This window comes from Apus apus, chromosome 24 (assembly GCF_020740795.1).
Source record: "Apus apus isolate bApuApu2 chromosome 24, bApuApu2.pri.cur, whole genome shotgun sequence".
In the NCBI taxonomy this organism is placed as follows: Eukaryota; Metazoa; Chordata; class Aves; order Apodiformes; family Apodidae; genus Apus; species Apus apus.
The window spans coordinates 3,058,377-3,080,241 of NC_067305.1; the positions used below are offsets into that span (position 1 = coordinate 3,058,377).

The 21,865-nt window shown below is 51.1% G+C and overlaps 1 protein-coding gene across 1 annotated transcript in view; it reads left to right on the forward strand.

The window, feature by feature from the left end:
- Positions 1–3,674: 3,674 nt before the first annotated feature.
- The window catches only part of LOC127394028 (fibrillin-2-like), a 101,371-nt gene continuing 83,180 nt past the window's right edge, over positions 3,675–21,865 (forward strand). The window contains exons 1-3 of the mRNA XM_051639725.1: positions 3,675–3,844; positions 15,510–15,592; positions 18,999–19,097. Of these exons, the coding sequence (XP_051495685.1) occupies positions 3,675–3,844; positions 15,510–15,592; positions 18,999–19,097 (352 nt within the window). The remainder of the gene's footprint in view (positions 3,845–15,509; positions 15,593–18,998; positions 19,098–21,865) is intronic.

The following is a 21,865-nucleotide window of genomic DNA, read 5'->3' on the forward strand; positions in this document are numbered from 1 at the left end:
CAGGGAAATGATCAGTAAGAAAAGTGCCTTTTACTCGAATTATTCGGAGTTGTTGTTTTTTTTTTTTGGTGAACACACCGTTATTAAAAAAATAATAATAAAAAAGAACAAGCCCCACATGGCAACCGAATGATGTTTTCACCAAACCTTTGGATGGGAAGTGTCTGGCACTAATTCCCTCCTGCAGCTCCAGCCTAAAGTTGGGACCAGCCCCCCCCAACCCCATCCAGCTCTGAACTGCAAGAATCCCCTCAAATGAGCTAAACCAAAGGGATTCCTTGATGCTCCGGGAGGGCAGGACTAGGTGATCATCGTGTCTGCATTCAAACTGCTCTTGCTAAAAACCCAACCTCTCTCTCCTCTCTCTCTCTCCTCTCTCTCTCCCCCAGCCCCTCCTTGAAGCTAAAAACTTTTGGCTGAAGAATGCAGTAGGGTTGTCCTCTCTACTCCCACTCCTCCTGCACCCCTTTCCCCGCCACAAGGCCCTCCCCCTGGCCAACTTGGATCAGGCTCTACCTTTTCTTCTCTCCTTCAAGAGTGAGGGTTTTTATTCCCTTCTTTTCTGCCCAGATCTCCACTAAACAAAGGAGCTCTGGGCACATCACCAGTTCCAGGACCTCAAGGTATTTAAACAGACTCAATCCAGACCTGCATTAGCTAAGAGCTGATTTCTTTCTCTTTTGTCTGCCTAATTGTTTTGTCTGCCTAATTGTTTTGTCTGCCTAATTGTTTTGTCTGCCTAATTGTTTTGTCTAATTGTATTTTATTGTGTCTTGCACTTTTTCTCCCCCCCCCCCCTTAAACTTAATTTGCACACTCAAAGGTGTATGGCTTTGAAATGTCTTTTCCTTGATTCCCTCCAAACTTGCAAATCAGCTTAAAATCTGATGTAAGGACTGATTCTTTGCTTTTCTCACTGCATTTCTTACAACTTGCTGGGGTTTGATGGGGTTTCTCAGGGCTGAAAAGAACTTTTAAGCCTCTATTTCAAGGAAAAAAAAAAAACCCAACAACAAACCAACCCAACAAAACCAACCCACACCAAACAACCCAAACCTCCCTTTTGATGGTGTAAATGACTTTTCCATACTCAGGAAGACTTGCTCTCAGACTCCGTGCCTTGTGGATCAATCATTTGTCACGCTTCTCATTTCTCCGTGAGGAAATGGATGCAGCTGGACTTTCGAATTTCTGGAAATCTGAATTTTTTTAAGCAATTTTTTTTAAGGGCTTTTTCCCCCCCCCCCCCCTGAGCCCTTCCCTACCTCGGCAGCTCTGGGAGCAATGGGAAAACTCTCTCCCTTTTGTCTCCCTGCAGATAACCAAGAGCCCGGGGCTCCAGGGCAGTTGCAGAGCTCTTGGGGGCTGCAGGAAGGGCAGTTTCTTTGTCTCTGCCTTTTCCCTTCCCACTCTCTGCCTTTCTCAACTCCCCCCCCCCTCACCACCTCCCCATGCTTTTCAAATATTCGAGCCTGAAAAAAAATTCATGCCCTGAAGAGCTGAGAGGTTCCCAGCTGGGACACAAGGATCAGTAGGGTTTGGTGGGTTGGTTTTTATTATTATTTTAATTGTTTACTGATTTTTCTTCATATTATTTTTCTTTTTCTAATTTTTTGTGGGTTATTTTTAAAATTATTTAATTTTAATTATTTTTTGTGGGTTATTTTTTAATTATTTAATTTTAATTATTTTTTTTCCCCTTTACAATTTATTTTTTTATCATTTTATATATATTTTTTTTTGGTGAGGGTTGTGACACATTTTCTGCCTTCTCTGGATTGATTTTATTTTATGAATTAATTTAAATGTTCTTATTTATTTTTCTTCTTCTTCTTCTTATTTTTTCTCTGCCTGTTTTTGGGGCTGGGCTGGAAGGGGAAAGTGCTGCTGTGGGAGAGCAAAGGGGGGGGGGAACATTCAGGGGCCCTTTTTTCCCCCCCCTTGGCAGGAGCCCCCGGGGACGTTCACAGAAGATTCTTTGCACTTTTGGGGGTGGAGAAGGGAAACAACAACAAAAAAAAAAAGGGGGGGGGGGGGGTTGGAGGTGAGAGCTGCTTTCTGAGGAAGGGGCTCCCCAGTCCCCCACCCCCCAGTTTCCACAGGCAGGGCTGGGGAGGTTTGGGACATGGTGGGGGGAGATGGGGAGGAAAGAAGAGGGGGTGCAGCCTGAGGGGGGGGGGGCACATTTCTCTGCTGTCCCTTTTTACTTCAGCTGTTTTTCCCCAGGGGTTTTGCCTCCCTGAGCCTGGTTTTGCAGCCCTGCCTGCTCTTGCCACCCCTCGAGTTGTCCCACCCAGTGACCACAGGGGGTTCTGAGCCGTGCCAGGGTCTGGATCCCCTTCCCCAGGGTTGTTTTCTTTGCCCCCTCCCACCCCCCCAGTGCCTGGAGCCCCTCAAGAGGGTTGTAAGGACTAAAAATAAAGCTGCTCCGGAGACCACCCTGGGCTCTTTCTCCCCTCAGCTTGACCCCCAGGCTGTGCTCATGTCCCCTGCCCCCCCAGGCAAGGGGCTGGTGCCTTTTTCTCTCCAGAAGGGACCTTGCTCAGGATGGACTCGGGGCCAAACCCTGGCTCTGGCCCCTGCCCAGCTGTGGCCACCTCTCAGGCTCAGCTGCTGGCCCTGGAGAGCTGGCCATGCTGCTCTCCCCGAGCTGTGTCCACAACCAGAGGTGTGAGGGGTCTCCTTGCTGCCTCTATGGACCCGCTCCCTCCCTTCCACAGAGGATTTGGACCCTGTACCCTCCCCCTCTGGTGCTCAGCTGCCTGTCTCAGCTCGGGGGCTCTCCTCCTGCATCTCCCCAGCCCTCCCATCTTACTCCTCTGTCCCTTCACCCTCCATGGGAACCAGGCTTAGGTCTTAGAATGATGGAATGGCTGGGGTTGGAATGGGCCTTCAAGATCATCTACTTCCAGCCCCCCTGCACGTCTTCTTGCTCTAGTCCCAGTTCACATTCTTCCACCTCACTCCAGCCCACCATGGTCCTTCTGGTGTCCGTGTCCCTCTGATGGGTTTGCCAGCAGACCTCAGCCAGCTAGAATTCCCCAGTATCTGGGAGGCTTTTTTCAACAGCTGATCTCCATGCCATGGCCTGTCTGGAGCACAATGAAATAAAACAGAGCTGTGGGACCTGGGAAGGTGATCCATAAATAGAATCCACTCGTTCTCGAGGTTCTGGTCTCCTCTTGCTTCATAGCCCTGCATCTCCTGTTGTTCCTCTGAACCAAGGCACTATCCTGAGGTCAGTGTGGTATCCCACCACCACGGGCAGGCTCAGGACAGACACACTTTTGTCAGACTTCATTTCTCCATGGCTCCTGGAGATCTTCTCTTGGTTTCCAGCTCTTGGGAAAGAGAGGTCTGGCAGCGCTATGGTAGGGAATGACAGTGTGAGGAAGTTGGTTGCCTGTACAAGGAGCCAAACTTGGTGTGACTGGATGACCACCCTGTGGGAACTCTGTGGAGGGGCTGCCTGGGATGATCAATCATTTTACCAATGTGGCAACACTCGTGTCTCTCTCTTTCCTTTGTCTTTCCTTCTAGAAGGAGAACGGGCAGGACGGCGACTTGGCACGTGGGGGCTGCTGCCAAAACCTACCCTCCACCAAGGCAGCAGGGACCCTCCAGCTGGAAGAAGCTTTCAGGACAGCCAGGAGAATCAAGGAATCTGTGCCATCATGGGGGTGTTATGGCTGGCCAGGTTCATGCTGGGATGTACAGCAGTTATGTACGTGGAGCAAGCCCAGGGGCAGTATGAAGTGGACTTGCAGACAGACAGATTTGCAGGCTACGAGGAAAGACAGCCAGCCAGCAGAGTGAGGAGAAGAGGCCAAGACACTCTACGAGGGTATGTTTAACATTCTTCTCTGTTTTGCAAAGCAGAACTTGGTTCGTTGTCATATCACATAGAGACGTGCTTGCAGAATGGGCTTTTCTGTCCTCTCCTTGAGCTCTGGAGTCTGCTCTGCAGACCTACAGGAGGAGGGGGGCTCGTGCCACAGTGGACAACCGAGCAGAGTCCCGTGCTGCAGAGAGCTGTGCACTGAGCTCTGCTGCTTGGTTCAGGTGACCACAGCACTTGAGGGACTGTGAAGATCCATCTACACCTGCCTGTTTGTGGGAGGGATGTTGGGCATTTTCCTGGACTGCTAGTTGTGGCTGGACCTCCCACCAGGGCTGGTGGGGCTGCTCTCAGCTCCGGCGTCCACCTGGAGTTGCCTGTGGCTCTCTGCTGCCAGTCAGAGCTCTGGGCTGTATCGAGAGGTCCTTGCCTCTGATGGCTGCTTTTCCATGATGATTGTTGCTAATGAGAAGGTGTCACACCAGGTCCCTTGTGCAGCACAGTTGGGGCTTGTGGTCCCAGTGCGAGAGCTGGACGCGTGAGCGTTTCCACCTGAGGAGGGAGACAGGGCTCAGCTAGAAAATCCTGAAGCTCGTGCTGGAGCTCAGCTGTGTTTGCATGCTCTCAAGATGGTTCCTGGCCCCGGCGTTGATTCTGGGTTATTTTAAGTCTGCCTGGCTGTAGTTCTTGGAAAGTGTTCCTGTGTCAGTGGGCAGGATGGGAGCAGAACGTGATACACGCACGAAGCTGCGGCCGTGCCAGAGTCCTCCGGCACTTGCTGGGAATGCTGCTTGAATGGGATGGAGCTCTGTGCTCTCAGCCCAGACAGTCAAATGTGCTGTGTTTGGGCTGGAGCTGGAACACAGAGCCCGGCCGTCCAGCTGCCAAGGACAGGGCCGTGGGGCTGCCTGCATCTGCTCTTGGAATCCAAACGCGCGTGGCCACTCCCTCCTGCTCCGGCGCGTTTGGAAGAGATGGACACCAAGTGTCCTGGGGGTTTGGTCTTCTCAAAACCAGCTACCACAAGCAGCCATCAGCTCCCTCTCAGAGTAAGGACACCCTGTGTCTCCCCCGGTAGGACCCGTGAGGACTTCCTGAGCCCATCATGCCTCGGATAAAAGATCCCAAATCTTTATGGCTACCGGGGCTGAAGGTTGTTTCTTGGTAAGGGTGGGATGACAGTCTGCCAGATCCAGAGCCTCTTGTTCAGTCTGGCTGCCCCGGGCTCTGTGGGATTGATTACTGTGCTCATCGTGGGGATAGAAAGGGTTGGAAGGAGTTGACATGTGCACAGATAATCCTGTGCAGCTCTGTGGAGAGAGGGGAGTGGCAGAGCAAGGAAACAGCCTGTATTTCCGTTCCCTCTGGGGGCCCAAGAGAAGATCCCTGGTGTCCAGTGGTCTTATGGCACTCAGTGACTGAGGTGACCAGATCATAGAATCATAGAATGGTTTGGGTTGGAAGGGACCTTCAAGATCATCTAGATCCAACCCCCTGCATGGGCAGGGACACCTCCCACCAGCCCAGGCTGCTCCAAGCCCCATCCAACCTGCCCTTCAACACTGCCAGGGATGGGGCAGCCACAGCTTCCCTGGGCAGCCTGGGCCAGGCTCTCACCACCCTCACACTAAACCCTATTTCCAAAAATTACTTACAGCTTAAACCCTTCTGCCTTTTGGGGACTCTGAAGGCTCCAAATCCCAAACCCGTTTCAAAAATGAAGCCCAGATTCCCAAGTTAGAAATGACTTCTGAAAACCCTTCTCTACTTTAAAGCCTCAGACGTGGGCCAACATATAAGGAAAATAATACCAAATTATCAGTTGTGTCAGTTCCCAGAGGCCACACAGTAAGTTTGAGGCAGGATCAGAATCAGGACTGAAGTGTCTGGCTCTCAGTCCCCTGCCGAGAGCTGAGGACCACACTGCTACCTCCTTCCTTTTCCATTCTGCTTTCCTCATGTCCTCTGAAGCAGTTGCTGGAGGAAAACAAACCCCCTGGGATAAGTGCAAGGTCTGTTTAAGGAAGTCTGGGCAAGTATAATTTAAGACAACTGAAGAAGCATTGTTTCCTGGCCCTCAAGAGAGCAGGCTTGTTTCAAGGGAGGGGAATCCTGGTGGGCAACCCAGGGAAGCTGGCAAAGCTCAAGAGTGGCTGGAGCTGCTGCCTCAGGCACTTCCCATGCTCAAGTGACCCTGGCAGCCTCCTAGGTTTTGTGTCCAGATCTCTCCTCCAGGGCTTTCCAACCCCTCTCTTGAAAAATCTCTGGTTTATAAGCACATACAAACCACTTGAGATGAGAAATCTATTGAAGAGCCATGTTTTAAATAATGTTCTCCTGGGCTTAGGAAGGAGCTGCAGATGTTGCCAGCTGCAGTGCTGGAGATGGCTCTGGCAGCCAGTAAAAGCCACCTCCTGCAGAGCCCCAGACCCAAAACCTTTGGTTATGGGTTTCTCAGACAGAACCAGTCCCTTGTCCTTATGCTCTGCCTTGGAACAGTTCTGGAGAGTTGCTGCTGTAGATCAACAGCCTGCAGACAGGCTGGGGAGGGTCCAGAGAAGGGCCACAAGGGTGATCAGAGGACTGGAGAACCTGCCATATGAGGAGAGGCTGAGAAAACTGGGTTTGTTCAGCCTTCAGAAGGCTTCAGGGAGACCTTATCACCAAGTTCCAGTCCTTCAAGGGTGGCTCCCAAGAAGATGGAGACTCCCTGTTTACAAGGAGTCACATGGAAAAGACAAGGGGTGATGGGCACAAGTTGCTCCTGGGGAGATTCCAATTGGGCACAAGAGGTAAATTTTTCCCCATGAGGACAATCCAACATTGGAATAGTCTCCCCAGGGAAGTGGTGGATCCCCCCACATTGGACAGTTTCAAGTCTCAGCTTGACAGGGTGCTGAGCCACCTCATATCAACTAGAGTAGCACCTAGAAAGGTTGGACCAGATGATCCTTGAGGTCCTTTCCAACCTGCCATTCTGTGCTCTTCCCAGACCTGGGTTTTGCTGCCTTGAAGCATCAGGATTCTTTGCTGCTGTAAAAAATCTGAATTGGACACAATTCTTTGGGGAAACCAGCTAAGACATCACGTAAGGTTTGGTTTGGTCCCAGAATGGTGCTGCAGGAGCAGAAGAAGTGAGTGAGCAGTGTTTGTTCCTGGTGCAACTTGAAATGGAAAGGCAGGTCGGGCTGTCTCTTTAAACTTGGTGTTCTGCAGGGTGGTCCATGCAGTTGGCTTATCTGGATGCTTCTAATTTGTGGAACCATCTGTTCTGTAATGTCACACCTCTAAACACACACCTGAACCTCTCAACACACGTATCTGTGGTGTCTGTTTTAGGAGCTGATGACACCATTTCCAAGATTTGCTTTCCAAGACCCACAACTTCCTTGTTCAGAGAGAGAGGCACTAATTTCAATCCCTGAAATATCTTTGGTTCTGAGGCTGCCATGAAAGGGTTTCAGATAAAACTGAAATGAAAATACAGCAAAGCTGAGCTGCATCACTTGGGGCTGAATTGGCACCTTCCCTGCTGAGCCCTGGGCCACCACCTCCAGCCACCATGTCCTCAACACTCTGGTTTCTGTGGGAATCACTGAATCACAGAGTGTGATGTCCAGTTCCTTCCACTCAGAACAACTTAGAAACTTCTGAAGTTGTCTCACGTGGTGAGAGCCTGGCCCAGGTTGCCCTGGGAAGCTGTGGCTGCCCCATCCCTGGCAGTGTTGAAGGGCAGGTTGGATGGGGCTTGGAGCAGCCTGGGCTGGTGGGAGGTGTCCCTGCCCATGCAGGGGGGTGGATCTGGATGATCTTGAAGGTCCCTTCCAACCCAAGCCATCCCATGATTCTATGAATTCATGGTGAGAAACTGCTCCCTGATAACTCCACCATGACCAACACAAACTCTACTTGTTGCCCTGCACCAGGACACCTGGAGCTGTCTTGTTGGTAGAAGAGGCTTCAGCAACACAGGAGAAACTATTGGACATAATTCTGCTGGAAAAAACATTTATTTGGAGCTCTGTTCCCATCCCAGTCTCCTTTATTAAATGGACAAGTATGAAATACATGCAAAGCATGAAATAAATGCAAAATAAACCCCCCTGTTATTCACCACTGCTTTTACAAATAACAATTAATGAAGTAATGTGGAGCAATAAATCACAGCCAGAGCCATGATTTAATCTGTCCTTAAACTCATTAAAGCAGAGACAATTTAAAATGCCCCTCTCCTGAAAGGAACAGCCCTGACAAATCCATTTATGTGGCAGGATTTGAAGGGGATTATTAGTTTAATGAACTATTGAACAGTTTCCAAGAGCAAGAATGTGTTTAACAAAGGGGAAAGAAAAGATGATTAGTCTGCAGCCAGCTGAGCTGAGGGATGATTTCCTGTAAGTTCATGGCTGCCTGGTTTTTTTCAAGGAAGAATAAAGGCTGAGCTGTAGCCTGACTTGAAATACAACTAATTATGTCAAAGCCATTAATTATGAAAGGGCCACTGCAACTGAGAAGATGGATGAAGAGGGGATGTTTCAGGAGGTGTCTGTCTCACCTCTTCCATTGCCTGCAAAATGACTGGTGTGGGTCTCAATTCAGGAGGGAGAAATGGGGAATATGAGGAGTTTCCAAGCTGCTTTCCTGGAGATTTTGGACACCTTCTTAGTTTCCAGCTTGCCACTGGGGAGTGGAGAAGGGAGAGTATATGGGAACTGCAAAAACTGGTGGGATGTAGATGATTTCTGCCTAAATTTGGAGGCTCAGGTGCAGAGGAGAGGGAAAGCCCCAGGCTGTGATTCTGGGCCACATGGCACCAGTTTAAGCTGGAGCTGACACTGAGATCATCATGGAATCATGGGATGGTTTGGGTGGGAAGGGACCTTCAAGATCATCTAAATCCAACCCCCCTGCATGGGCAGGGACACCTCCCACCAGCCCAGGCTGCCCCAAGCCCCATCCAACCTGCCCTTCAACACTGCCAGGGATGGGGCAGCCACAGCTTCCCTGGGCAACCTGGGCCAGGCTCTCACCACCCTCACACTCCAGAATTCCCTCCTCATGTCTCACCTCAATCTCCCTCTGCCAGTTTTCATCCATCCCCCTTGTCCTCTCCCTCCCTGCCCTTGTCCCAAGCCCCTCCCCAGCTTTCCTGGAGCCCCTTCAGGCACTGGAAGCTGCTCTCAGGTCTCCCTGGAGCCTTCTCATCTCCAGGCTGAACACCCCAACTCTCCCAGCCTGTCCCCAGAGCAGAGCTGCTCCAGCCCTTGGATCATCTCCGTGGCCTCCTCTGGACTCTCTCCAGGAGCTCCATGTTCTTCTTATGTTGAGGTCTCCAGAACTGGACCTCGTGCTCCAGGTGGGGTCTCATGAGAGCTGAGTAAAGAAATTCCATTCTAAATACTCATTTCCTTGCTAGAAACGAGTGAAATCTGTGGTTCTGGACACACAGAGGACTCTCCATCTGCAAGGAGGCAGCTTTGGGGCATCTCCAATTAGAAATGATGAGGGAGAACACGGTAGGGAAGAACATGGTCAAGCTCCAGCAAAGCTTTCTTGCCTTCCCCCACCAGAATCCTACCCTGGGCAGGACGTGAGTCTCTGTGCTCCAAAAACTTGTCTCTAAAGCCAAGTTTAGAGTTGAATGGGGGTGATTTTAAGGAAAGTGCAGCTGGAGCTTCTGTCACTGTCATCCAGTCACCTCTTGGGCACAGCTCAGCTGCTTCCAGGTCCACCTAACCTGCTTGATGTTTATTCATAAAGCCAGAGGTGAAATACCACAAATAACAGAAGGAACAAAATGAAGGCAGTAGCTGGAAACTTCTGACTTAACTCTTGCTCCTAAATTTTCCTCGTGTCTTGATTTATATTGTGAAATGGTTGATCTTGGACCTCTGGCCTAGGTTGGTTTCTCTGGTTATTGGCAGAAAACGTGGAGGCAGCTCCTGGCATGGCCCAAGTTTGCCTGGCAGAGAAGTTAATAGGTCAGTTGGGTTTTTGGTTGGAAGTTTGAAGAATTGGATGAGAAGGTTTTATTTCAGAATTTAAGGGGGAGGGGAAAAAAAAAAAAAAGAGAAAGAGGTGGAGGAGTTGGTGAAGTTGCTTTCCAAGTGAAAGTGTTGGGTAGTTCCTGGAACCCAGTTCCATTTTTAGACCTTTTCAAAGGCAAGTCTTCTCCATGATTCCATGATTTAAACTTCAGTTTTCCCATCACTTTTGCTGAATGTGTGAAGAGCTGAATAAAGGGGGTGGTGGAAATAACATCATTAACCAGGAAAAAGTGCAGAACTAAAGATTTTATAACCCACTCTGCTAAAAAGAGAGAAATATTGGGCTTGAACTTGACATGAAGCTGATGGAATCCAAAACCCATCCAGTCTGTGTAAGGTTTTCCTTGGGTTTTGCTTCATTCCTTTGTATGAAATGGAGGGATAGACACTTTAAAAATGTTTTCCATCTCTCTCTGTTTTGGTTTTCAGGGTAATAACTTGCAGCTCAAATTCAGGTGTCAACCCTTGGGGTCACCTAAACTTGGGCAGCACTTAGTTGCAAGCACAGGGATTTATTCTGATGGCAGCCAAGGCAAGTAGAAAAGCAATAACTATCTGGAAAAAAACAGGTCAATTTCTCCTCATTTTCTAACAGTATAAAATACTGAAAAGAGTAGAAAATGCTGAATAACTTTGTTTTAAACTAAGTGCTCAGTTAAAAGGCATATACTTTGATATGATGCATTTGCTGGGTTGATTAAAGGAAATGCTAAATTAAGGGTCAAGGTTGTCTTCAGTTTCAGATCATTCTTTCTCTAGGATAAATAGGGGGGTATTTGAAGGCCCCAGGGAGGGATTTGGGGGCATTGGGGGGTATTTGAAGGGTCCAGAGGGGATTTGGGGGGTGTCGGGGAGTATTTAAAAGGTTCAGGGGGGATTTGGGTGGTGTCAGGGGGTATTTGAAGGGTCCAGGGGTGATTTAGAGGGGGTTGGGGGGTATTTGGAGGCCCCAGGAGGGATTTTGGGGATGTCAGGGGGTATAGGAAGGGCCCAGGAGGGATTTGGAGGAGGTTGGGGGGTATTTGGAGGCCTCAGGGGGGATTTGGGGGGTGTCAGGGAGTATTTGAAGGGTCCAGGGAATGGATTTGGGGGGTGTCAGGGGGTATTTGAAGGGTCCAGAGAAGGGATTTGAGGGGTGTCAGGGGGTATTTGAAGGGTCCAGAGGGGATTTGGGGGGTGTCAGGGAGTATTTGAAGGGTCCAGGAAGGATTTGGGGGTGTCAGGGAGTATTTGAAGGGTCCAGGGGGGATTTGAGGGGTGTCAGGGAGTATTTGAAGGGTCCAGGGAATGGATTTGGGGGGTGTCAGGGGGTATTTGAAGGGTCCAGAGAAGGGATTTGAGGGGTGTCAGGGGGTATTTGAAGGGTCCAGAGGGGATTTGGGGGGTGTCAGGGAGTATTTGAAGGGTCCAGGAAGGATTTGGGGGTGTCAGGGAGTATTTGAAGGGTCCAGGGGGGATTTGAGGGGTGTCAGGGAGTGTTTGAAGGGTCCAGGGAAGGGATTTGGGGGTGTCAGGGAGTATTTGAAAGGTCCAGGAAGGATTTGGGGGGTGTCAGGGAGTATTTGAAGGGTCCAGGAAGGATTTGGGGGTGTCAGGGAGTATTTGAAAGGTCCAGGAAGGATTTGGGGGGTGTCAGGGAGTATTTGAAGGGTCCAGAGGGGATTTGGGGGGTGTCAGGGGGTATTTGAAGGGTCCAGAGGGGATTTGGGGGGAGTCAGGGGGTATTTGAAGGGTCCAGAGGGGATTTGGGGGGTGTCAGGGGGTATTTGAAGGGTCCAGGGGGGATTTGGGGGGTATCAGGGAGTATTTGAAGGGTCCAGGGAAGGGATTTGGAGGGTGTCAGGGACTATTTGAAGGGTCCAGGAAGGATTTGGGGGTGTCAGGGAGTATTTGAAGGGTCCAGGGGGGATTTGAGGGGTGTCAGGGAGTATTTGAAGTGTCCAGGGGGGATTTGGGGGTGTCAGGGAGTATTTGAAAGGTCCAGAGGGGATTTGGGGGGTGTCAGGGAGTATTTGAAAGGTCCAGAGGGGATTTGGGGGGTGTCAGGGAGTATTTGAAAGGTCCAGAGGGGATTTGGGGGTGTCAGGGAGTATTTGAAAGGTCCAGAGGGGATTTGGGGGGTGTCAGGGAGTATTTGAAGGGTCCAGGAAGGATTTGGGGGTGTCAGGGAGTATTTGAAAGGTCCAGAGAGGATTTGGGGGGTGTCAGGGGGTATTTGAAGGGTCCAGGGAAGGGATTTGGGGGGTGTCAGGGAGTATTTGAAGTGTCCAGGGGGGATTTGGGGGTGTCAGGAAGTATTTGAAAGGTCCAGAGGGGATTTGGAGGGGGTCGGGGGGTATTTGGAAGCCCCCGAGGGGGTGTGGGGGTCCCAAACATGAGGATGGTGTTTCAGGCAGGAGGGACCGAGCAGGACTGAGCCAATATCCCCCACATGGAGCAGGGGGTTGTGTGGGAAGGAACTGCTGGCTCCTCTTGCTTCCTCCTTGGCAAATTCCTTGTGAAACTGTGTCCTTTGCTCGGGCACGGCCGGACCTGGGGAAGTCAGCAGTGAAGATGCAGGTGGCACAGCCCACGAAGCTGGTAAATCACTGAAGGAAACCCTGGCAGTACCTCTGAGGGCTCGGGGGGAACTCGAGAAGGAGGAGGACACAACCATGCTGCCCTCCAGGAGCAAGGATCCAAAAGTCATCTTGGTTTCCAGTCTTGCTCTCACGCCGTGACACAATCCTCCAGCCCTCTGGGTGGGGAGGTGCAAGACCCAAAAGCCACCATCACGTTTGGCAGTAATTATTGTCCCCCTTGGTGATCTCCACCACGGCCAAGGGTGGCTGATGCCTGCAGGGGTGTTCTCCAGCAAAGACTCAGGCTGAGATCAACACTGAAAGGGATCTTGAGTTAATGTTTCCAGCTTGTGTGGAGAGGTAGGATCATAGATCCTGGAAAAGCCACATGCCTAAGACAGGAGAGACATGGACCTGTTGGAGAGAGTCCAGGGGAGGCCACAGAGATGATCCAAGGGCTGGAGCAGCTCTGCTCTGGAGACAGGCTGGGAGAGTTGGGGTGTTCAGCCTGGAGAAGAGAAGGCTCCAGGGAGACCTGAGAGCAGCTTCCAGTGCCTGAAGGGGCTCCAGGAAAGCTGGGGAGGGGCTTGGGACAAGGGCAGGGAGGGAGAGGACAAGGGGGGATGGATGAAAACTGGCAGAGGGAGATTGAGGTGAGACATGAGGAGGGAATTCTGGAGTGTGAGGGTGGTGAGAGCCTGGCCCAGGTTGCCCAGGGAAGCTGTGGCTGCCCCATCCCTGGCAGTGTTGAAGGGCAGGTTGGATGGGGCTTGGAGCAGCCTGGGCTGGTGGGAGGTGTCCCTGCCCATGCAGGGGGGTTGGATCTAGATGATCTTGAAGGTCCCTTCCAACCCAAACCAGCCTGGCATTCTATGACTGATCATTGAGATGTTTCTTGATGGCTCTGAAATGTCTGTGGATTGTGATTATCAGTTTTAGTCACAATGTTGTGGGCAAGTTTATTGAATATAAACTATTTTCCTTCAAACCTTGAGCTTTCCCTTCTTGCAGCATCTCACCACAAACTCTGGTTGCTGTTTTCCATTGAACAAGTAAATGACCTGCCTTTTATCCCCACCTTCTTGCTGGTGAGAACATGAGTTTCCAGCTTAGATTTCCCTGGCTCGAGGTAACTGCTCTTAATTTTGAGAAGCAATTTTGTCACAACTTTGCTGATTCTGTTATTTATTTTTTTTTTCCCTTGCAAAACAACATTCCCCTTATTGAGCTGTTGCTTTGGCATCTCATTTCTTTCTCCCTCTAGGTCATTTCTGTGACACCATTAATTCCAAGCCATTCAAAACGGATTCTCCCCCATGTTTTGTTTTGAAACTCTTCTAATGTTTAGCAGATGCTTCGGAAAGGTTCAGCTTTGGAGGAACAATTGTGCTGGTGTGGTTTAAACCTCCTGTGTAACAGGGTGCCCAGGACCTCTCCCAGGATCCCTGCACAGAGCTGGTGAAATCCTTGGCTCAGGGGCTCTCAGGAAGAGGTAGTTCATGCCACCATAGTTCAAAACACCCACTTTATCATCCATTTCTTCCCCTTTCTTCTCTTTTGGTCTGTGGGTTTGATGCCAGATTCTTCTTCCTTCACTGATTTGACAAACAAAAAATCTCTCTCAGCCTTTTGTCTGCTAAAATAGCTGTATCACACTCTTCAGTCTTCAACAAGGCTTGAAGAAGCATGAGGCCAAAGTGTGAAGACCAGGAGTGTCCTAAGGTCAATGTCTACCTGCCCTGCAGAGCTGTTCCCACCCCTGTGTGGGAAATGGAAGGAGAAGCAGAGAGATTCAGGTGCAATTAAAACTCTGGTGGCTGGCTGAGCTCTCTGGGCTGCCTACACACTGCAGGGAGAGGTCCATGCCAACTAAAGATCAGCCACCCATCCATCCATCCTGCCTGCCTGCTGGGAAGCCTGGCTGAAACTCAGGCTTGACAGGACCTTGGTGTGCTCAGAGGGAACTTATCTGCCCAGTTAATGCCAACCACAGACAGATGTCTGCTTCTAACTGGGACTGGCACTGGAATATCCATGGCAGGGCTTGCTGGGGTTGTGTGGAACCAACCTGATGCAACCAGGAGCTGGGGAGGGGCTTGGGACAAGGGCAGGGAGGGAGAGGACAAGGGGGGATGGATGAAAACTGGCAGAGGGAGATTGAGGTGAGACATGAGGAGGGAATTCTGGAGTGTGAGGGTGGTGAGAGCCTGGCCCAGGTTGCCCAGGGAAGCTGTGGCTGCCCCATCCCTGGCAGTGTTGAAGGGCAGGTTGGATGGGGCTTGGAGCAGCCTGGGCTGGTGGGAGGTGTCCCTGCCCATGCAGGGGGTTGGATCTAGATGATCTTGAAGGTCCCTTCCAACCCAAACCATTCCATGATTCTATGAAGGACAAGCAAGACAAGTTCTGCAGCCAGTACTTCTTGACTTGGGAGGGGAGTAGAACCATCCAAGGTCCTACAGAGGCACAGGCAGAGCTGGGGATGCTGTTTTACAGGAATGGAAGGAGGCTGAGAATGAACCTGCCTGATGCCCCTTGTTGGTGACAGAAAAGCAGGGAAATAGGAAGAGAGTGTTCTCTGGAAAGAATTTGCTCATTTCCTCTGAAAGGAATTTGCTCATTTAGCTGGAGATCCGGGATGAATCAACACATCTTCAAAGTTAAAAAAACCCAACAACAATCAACCAATGCTTTGGGAGTTTTAAAAAAGATGTTTCCTTTTGGAATTGTCTTGGGAAGCCTGTTGGTTCCTGTATGGGTGTGTAGCATGGCATGGCATGGTCTTCTTCACTCCCCTGTGTGGTCCTAAGAGGGTCAGGGTAAGATCAGAGCCCCGAAACCTTCTTCACAGGGAGGTGAGAAGTTGGTTATGGAGATATTGTTGGTGGGAATCAAACATGGATTGTTCAGAGTCATTGGGGGGGAACGGAACCCGACAGAGAGCTGTCCCACAAGAGGTTACTCGGGTGCTCTCCTGCAGTGCTGGTACATGCTGAGTCCATCCCATGGCCCTGCAGAGAAATAGAGAGGGGGGGAAAAAAGAAATCAATTGTTTTTAATTTTCAGGCCCAATGTCTGTGGCTCGAGGTTTCACTCCTACTGCTGCCCCGGCTGGAAAACGCTGCCCGGAGGGAACCAGTGCATCGTCCGTGAGTATCCACCTTCCCCAGAGCTGCCTGGGGAGCAGAGCACATCTCAGCCTTCAGCTCTGGAGCCCCCAAGATAAGGAGGACATGGAGCTCCTGGAGAGAGTCCAGAGGAGGCCACGGAGATGATCCAAGGGCTGGAGCAGCTCTGCTCTGGAGCCAGGCTGGGAGAGTTGGGGTGTTCAGCCTGGAGAAGAGAAGGCTCCAGGGAGACCTTAGAGCAGCTTCCAGTGCCTGAAGGGGCTCCAGGAAAGCTGGGGAGGGGCTTGGGACAAGGGCAGGGAGGGAGAGGACAAGGGGGGATGGATGAAAACTGGCAGAGGGAGATTGAGGTGAGACATGAGGAGGGAATTCTGGAGTGTGAGGGTGGTGAGAGCCTGGCCCAGGTTGCCCAGGGAAGCTGTGGCTGCCCCATCCCTGGCAGTGTTGAAGGGCAGGTTGGATGGGGCTTGGAGCAGCCTGGGCTGGTGGGAGGTGTCCCTGCCCATGCAGGGGGCTGCATCCTGATGATCTTGAAGGTCCCTTCCAACCCAGACCAGTCTATAAGATGTTTCTATCATTTCCCAGCCCATGGGGACAGGAGCAGCAGCTGCTGGGAGTTCTCTCTGCCGGGCTTGATTAAACCAGGGCGGTTGCAACTGGTCCCATTTAGTCCATGGCCTTTTATCTTTTGCCAAATTGCCACTGTGCTCCTTGTTGCTCGACAGTTTGTGTGCTTGCTTTGGAAGATCAGCCTCCAAGGAAAGCTCCTGGTGACTCCTGAGAAAGTTATTTCCCAGCAGCTTGTTTAGATGAAATAATTCAGTCAGTTGCTGGAAGAGCAGCTTCATGCTGATCCTGCAATAATGTGATGAGGCAGCATTTCCAAGCAGGAATTTGCATCTTTCTTGGAGTGACCATCCAAAGCAGGATGCTGATGTAGAAAAATCCCACCTCTGCTTTGGGAGGTACCTTTCCTATTTGGATTTGAGCGTTGTTGTCCTCTCAAGTGCTGATAGACACCTAAAATACCCGTCAAGGGGCTGCTGGTGGTTTGCTTTGCCATGGGTTAAAGGCATGAGCTGGAGGGAGATGAAGGAACCTGTTCCAAAACTTCCTAAAAATGGTTGGCATCAGGAGGTTTCAAGTTGAGGACAACAATGGGTTCCTCTGGTGGGATCTCCCACACGACACGAGTCACGTTTCAGAAGAAATTCCACCTCCAGAGTCTAAAACTCAACCATCTTAGAGAGAAGCTCCTCATGTTTCCTAACCTAGAGCTGTCTGGTTGCCTCACGTGTGCAAAACTGAGCCCAAAGCTGCAAATAGTCTCCTCTCAAAGGAAATGGTGTCTATAGGATGACAAGTGATAAGCCCAGTTGATGTGTCCTTGAACACCATGAATAACCAGTGCCAGAAGATCTCACTCAGGAGGGCTCTAAAGAGGAATCAAGAGGTGAATGTGTCCAGCTTCACTCTGGGTGATGGTGAAGCACAGAGGTCTGTGTCTTCTCCTTCCCCCACGTGAAGAGAGAGGCAAGCTCAGAAGACCCTCCTCATGAGCTGCAGGGTGTCAGGGTGGCTAGGAGCAAGATCTGGTCTTGAATACATCCTGAAGGGTTTACCTGAGGGATCTGGGAGTTGCCTCCTGGATACGTGACCATCACACTGCTGAGTTCTCCACAGTTTGTTTTCCAGAAGCCTCAGCCACCCAGTCCTCACCCCAGAGCTTTTCAGACTTTTGTCTTAGAGTCATAGAATGGTTGGAGTTGGAAGGGACCTTCAAGATCATCTAGACCCAACCCCCAAAACAGGTTGCCCAGGGAAGCTGTGGCTGCCCCATCCCTGGCAGTGTTGAAGGGCAGGTTGGATGGGGCTTGGAGCAGCCTGGGCTGGTGGGAGGTGTCCCTGCCCATGCAGGGGGTTGGGACTGGATGATCTTGAAGGTCCCTTCCAACTCAAACTATTCTAGGATTTGATGATCCTCACCATCTCCTCCACCACAAGACAAGGCTGGAGGGGAGTGTTGGCTGCAGCAAAGGGTTAAGGAGCTCTCAGCCAAAGAGCTGCTCAGTGGCATGTGGGGTTAGTGACATTTGGGGTTGTCTGCTGACTTTTCTCATAACTTGCAAAACATGCCATCTGGGCTGGAGGTTCCTCAGGGGACTCTGGGTTGTAACTGTATTTATAAAACACGCAGAGATGAGATTCTTCTGTGGGGCTCTCATAAAATCTCTGCTTACACAGGTGGAACAAAACTGCCAGCTCTGCTCTGGGCTCCCATGGCACAGGAAGGGGAAGAGCTTAGCAGGGGTCCAGGGCAAGAAAGGCTGAGGACTGATATGAAGGCATCCTGCTGGTGCATCTTCTCAGCTCCTGGTCACCAGGAGGTGCATCCCAGTACCAGCCAGTTTCCTCCCTGCCAGAGCATGGACTGCAAAATCCCTCATGGAAAAAGGAGTTTTAAAAGAAAAGAACAACCTGGCTCAGAGCAAAAGTCTCATGTCTCTGCTGAGAAATGTTTTCAGCAGGCAGAAGTAGTGAGATGGGCCTTCCCCACCCTCTGCTGCTGAAAAGCCAACTGTGAAAGCCAATGGTGTCCTGGGCTGAAGCACCAGGAGGGCAAGGGAGGGGATTGTCCCCCTTTAATGAGGCCTCAGGAGACCTGAGTCCAGTTGGACTGGACTGTGGAGCACTGTGTCCAGTTCTGGAGGCCCCAACACAAGGGGGACATGGAGCTCCTGGAGAGAACCCAGAGGAGGCCACGGAGATGATGCAAGGGCTGGAGCAGCTCTGCTCTGGAGCCAGGCTGGGAGAGTTGGGGTGTTCAGCCTGGAGAAGAGAAGGCTCCAGGGAGACCTTAGAGCAGCTTCCAGTGCCTGAAGGGGCTCCAGGAAAGCTGGGGAGGGACTTGGGACAAGGGCAGGGAGGGAGAGGACAAGGGGGGATGGATGAAAACTGGCAGAGGGAGATTGAGGTGAGACATGAGGAGGGAATTCTGGAGTGTGAGGGTGGTGAGAGCCTGGCCCAGGTTGCCCAGGGAAGCTGTGGCTGCCCCATCCCTGGCAGTGTTGAAGGGCAGGTTGGATGGGGCTTGGAGCAGCCTGGGCTGGTGGGAGGTGTCCCTGCCCATGCAGGGGGTTGGATCCTGAGGATCTTTAAGGTCCCTTCCCACCCAAACCATTCTATAAAAAAGCTGGGATAGCAGGACCAGCCACAGCCCGTGGCAGAAGGAAGGTGGCTCCAGGAACCCTCAGTGAACCAGTGGCTCTTTCCCACTCTTGCCCTGTCCACATCAGGGTCCTCAAGGAGGTGCCCCAACTTATTCCCCAGGTTGTTATTCCTCAGAGATGAACTCACAGCCTCTCAGCAGCCACAAGTTCACGGGGTAACACGTTGTGCTAACCACTGTGTCCTCCTCTTCCCCCAGCAATTTGCAGGAATTCTTGTGGGGATGGATTTTGTTCACGGCCAAACATGTGTACGTGCTCCAATGGGCAGCTCTCTCCCAACTGTGGCTCAGCTGGAGGTAAGAGAACATTCCTGGTGATCCTCCTCCCTCTGGAGTTGTTACGTGCTCCCTGTCAACATTTCCCAGTCACAATGAAAGGAAATCTCTGAAATACTTTGTGTTTTGGCAGCCAGGTTCTCATCCGAACTGGGCAGGAGGTGTAAAACCTTTCATGTCTTGTGGTGCTTCTGTTGAGGGTCCTCACAGCTCCTGGTACCTGGAGACAACTGGCAACCTCCTTGCCACTCCTGCTGCTTTGCTAGGAGAAATCCTACAGGATGCAGCTCAAGAAACCACATCTCCCAGCAGCAAATAACAGCAGTGCTGCCAAAAAGTCCATCCCCCACTTGGCTGTTCTTTGAAGTGGAATGAAATCTCTCCCTGGTTTTGTCAACCAAAGAAGTATTTTATTATTATTATTTATTTATTTTTTCCCAGTGGAAAAATTATTGAGTTTTTTTAGACTGGGATTTGGGTGTCAGGGAGAATTTCCCAGCATTTTTTAACAGGCTGCAGTGACAAAGAGAAGTTGTGCACTGGGGCTGCAGAAACTGCTCTGCCACTTCTGCTGCTGCTTCTGGAGGAGAGAAGGTTCCAGGGAGACCTCAGAGCACCTTCCAGGGCCTGAAGGGGCTCCAGGAAAGCTGGGGAGGGACTTGGGACAAGGGCAGGGAGGGAGAGGACAAGGGGGGATGGATGAAAACTGGCAGAGGGAGATTGAGGTGAGACATGAGGAGGGAATTCTGGAGTGTGAGGGTGGTGAGACCCTGGCCCAGGTTGCCCAGGGAAGCTGTGGCTGCCCCATCCCTGGCAGTGTTGAAGGGCAGGTTGGATGGGGCTTGGAGCAGCCTGGGCTGGTGGGAGGTGTCCCTGTCCATGCAGGGGGTTGGGACTGGATGATCTTGAAGGTCCCTTCCAACCCAAACCAAGTCACAGCCAGCCTGATCTGTGGAGAGGCTGGATGGAGGAATCCAGCAAACCCACCACGCTCCTGTGGCCACCACAGACCCACCCAGCCAGCAGCCCTGCCCAGAAGGGCTTCAGCTGTTCCTGAAGTGAGTAGCAGGGTGTGACCAGGGTGGCCTCCACGCTAGATCTCCAGCTGTGGACAATGACACTGGGTGACCCTTTGCACCTGAGGGCATCAGCAGGGCAGCCATCTGTGATGACACTGCCCAAACATACCAGACAAAATAATAAGAGTAGGAATCAGAATAGGAATCAGGATGAGAATAAGAAAAGAATAAGGATATGAATAAGAATAAGAAGGACATGAATAAGAATAAGAAGGCAATGAATAAGAATAAGAATAACAATAAAAGAATCATCCTGCAAGCAAAGAGGCAGAGCTGTGACAGGGTGTTGTTTTAAGAGGGCTGATTTTGCTGGTGCCCTGTGTAAAATGCAGGAATTCATGGGATTTTATGGCATCTTTGAAAGTCTCAGCTGAGCGTTGCTAAAGACAACCCAGACATTGATTTTCCACTCTTGCCCATCCCCAGACAAGCTATTGTTAATAAAGTGACTTGCAGGCATCTGTCTGAAGGCCAGAGCACAAGGCCCCCCCAAAACCTCCCAACCACATTCAGGGTGTGACTCAAAGCAGGAAATTCCCAGAATTGAATTCCCAAGTGCCACGTTGTGCTCCAGCCCTGCAGACACCCCCAGCAAGCGCTCAGCACCAGAGCCTTTGGTTGTGTCCTCTCCTCCCAGACCTTCCCTTGGTTTTGCTGAGAGGAGGAAGGTGCTGGAGACACAAAAGTTGCAGGAGTGAGGGGTCCATATGTTTGCAATCAGGGAGGAATGCAAGGAATGCTGTGAGCAGTGTGTACATTTGGGCACAGAGCTGGTTTCCCCTCAGCCTGGGGTGGATTTCAGCATGGGCTGGGGAGAGGGGGGGGAGGTGGGTTCCTCTGCAGGGGCTTCAAATCTGGCCTTCATTGTGGGGATGTTTGGAAGCTGCATTTATCATGAATGCTTCAGGGAGGTAGAGAAGACAAATGGTGCATTCCAGAGGCAATAAAAGCCACTCTGCTTTTCTCTGTCATAACAAAACGCTTGGTTTTCCTGCTTTGGGGAGTAAAGATATTTTAGGAGTCATTTGCAAGTGACTGTTTAGATAAGGGGCAGTCAGGGAGCAGGCAGAGAACCTGCCTGCAAACTCCACTCCTGCTGGTTGGCAGAACAGCTGCAGCCACTGAGCCTATCAAATAAATTGTAGAACAAATCCAGTCCAACCCCATCATGGGAAGATGTAGGTGGGATGAGCTCTCATCCTCTTTTTCCCTGCAGCTTTGCTCTTTGCTACCTGGGGACATTCTGACAAAGAGTAGCAGGCCTTAAAAGTCTTGGAAAATCCTGAGAAGGAACAACAGGCCTTGAAATCCTGGGTTGAAAGATGTTCTTGGAAAATCCTGACCAAGAGTAACAGGCTTTGAAATTCTTGCTTGGAAGATCTTCCTCTGTGCTCCAGATTTGCAGGGGGTTCTATCCGTGCCAGGAAGGGAGATAAGTCAGATGGTGGTGGGACCTCAGGGCCTTTGGATCATGGCAGAAGGGACCTGCTCTGTGCAGGTCCAGGAACAGTCTTGCCAGTTAGGTGGGAAGTTTCTGGCTGAGCCTCAGGGCTCTTCTGACATCCAGACCCTGCCCTCCCAAAAGATCTCAGCTTCACTCAACCTCCCCCCTCGCTCGGGATGCTGCTCAGGGAAGGGCTCTGAGGGATGGACAGCCCTGACAGACAGACAGACACTTCCAAGCTCCCCCTGTCTCTGGGCAACCCTCCC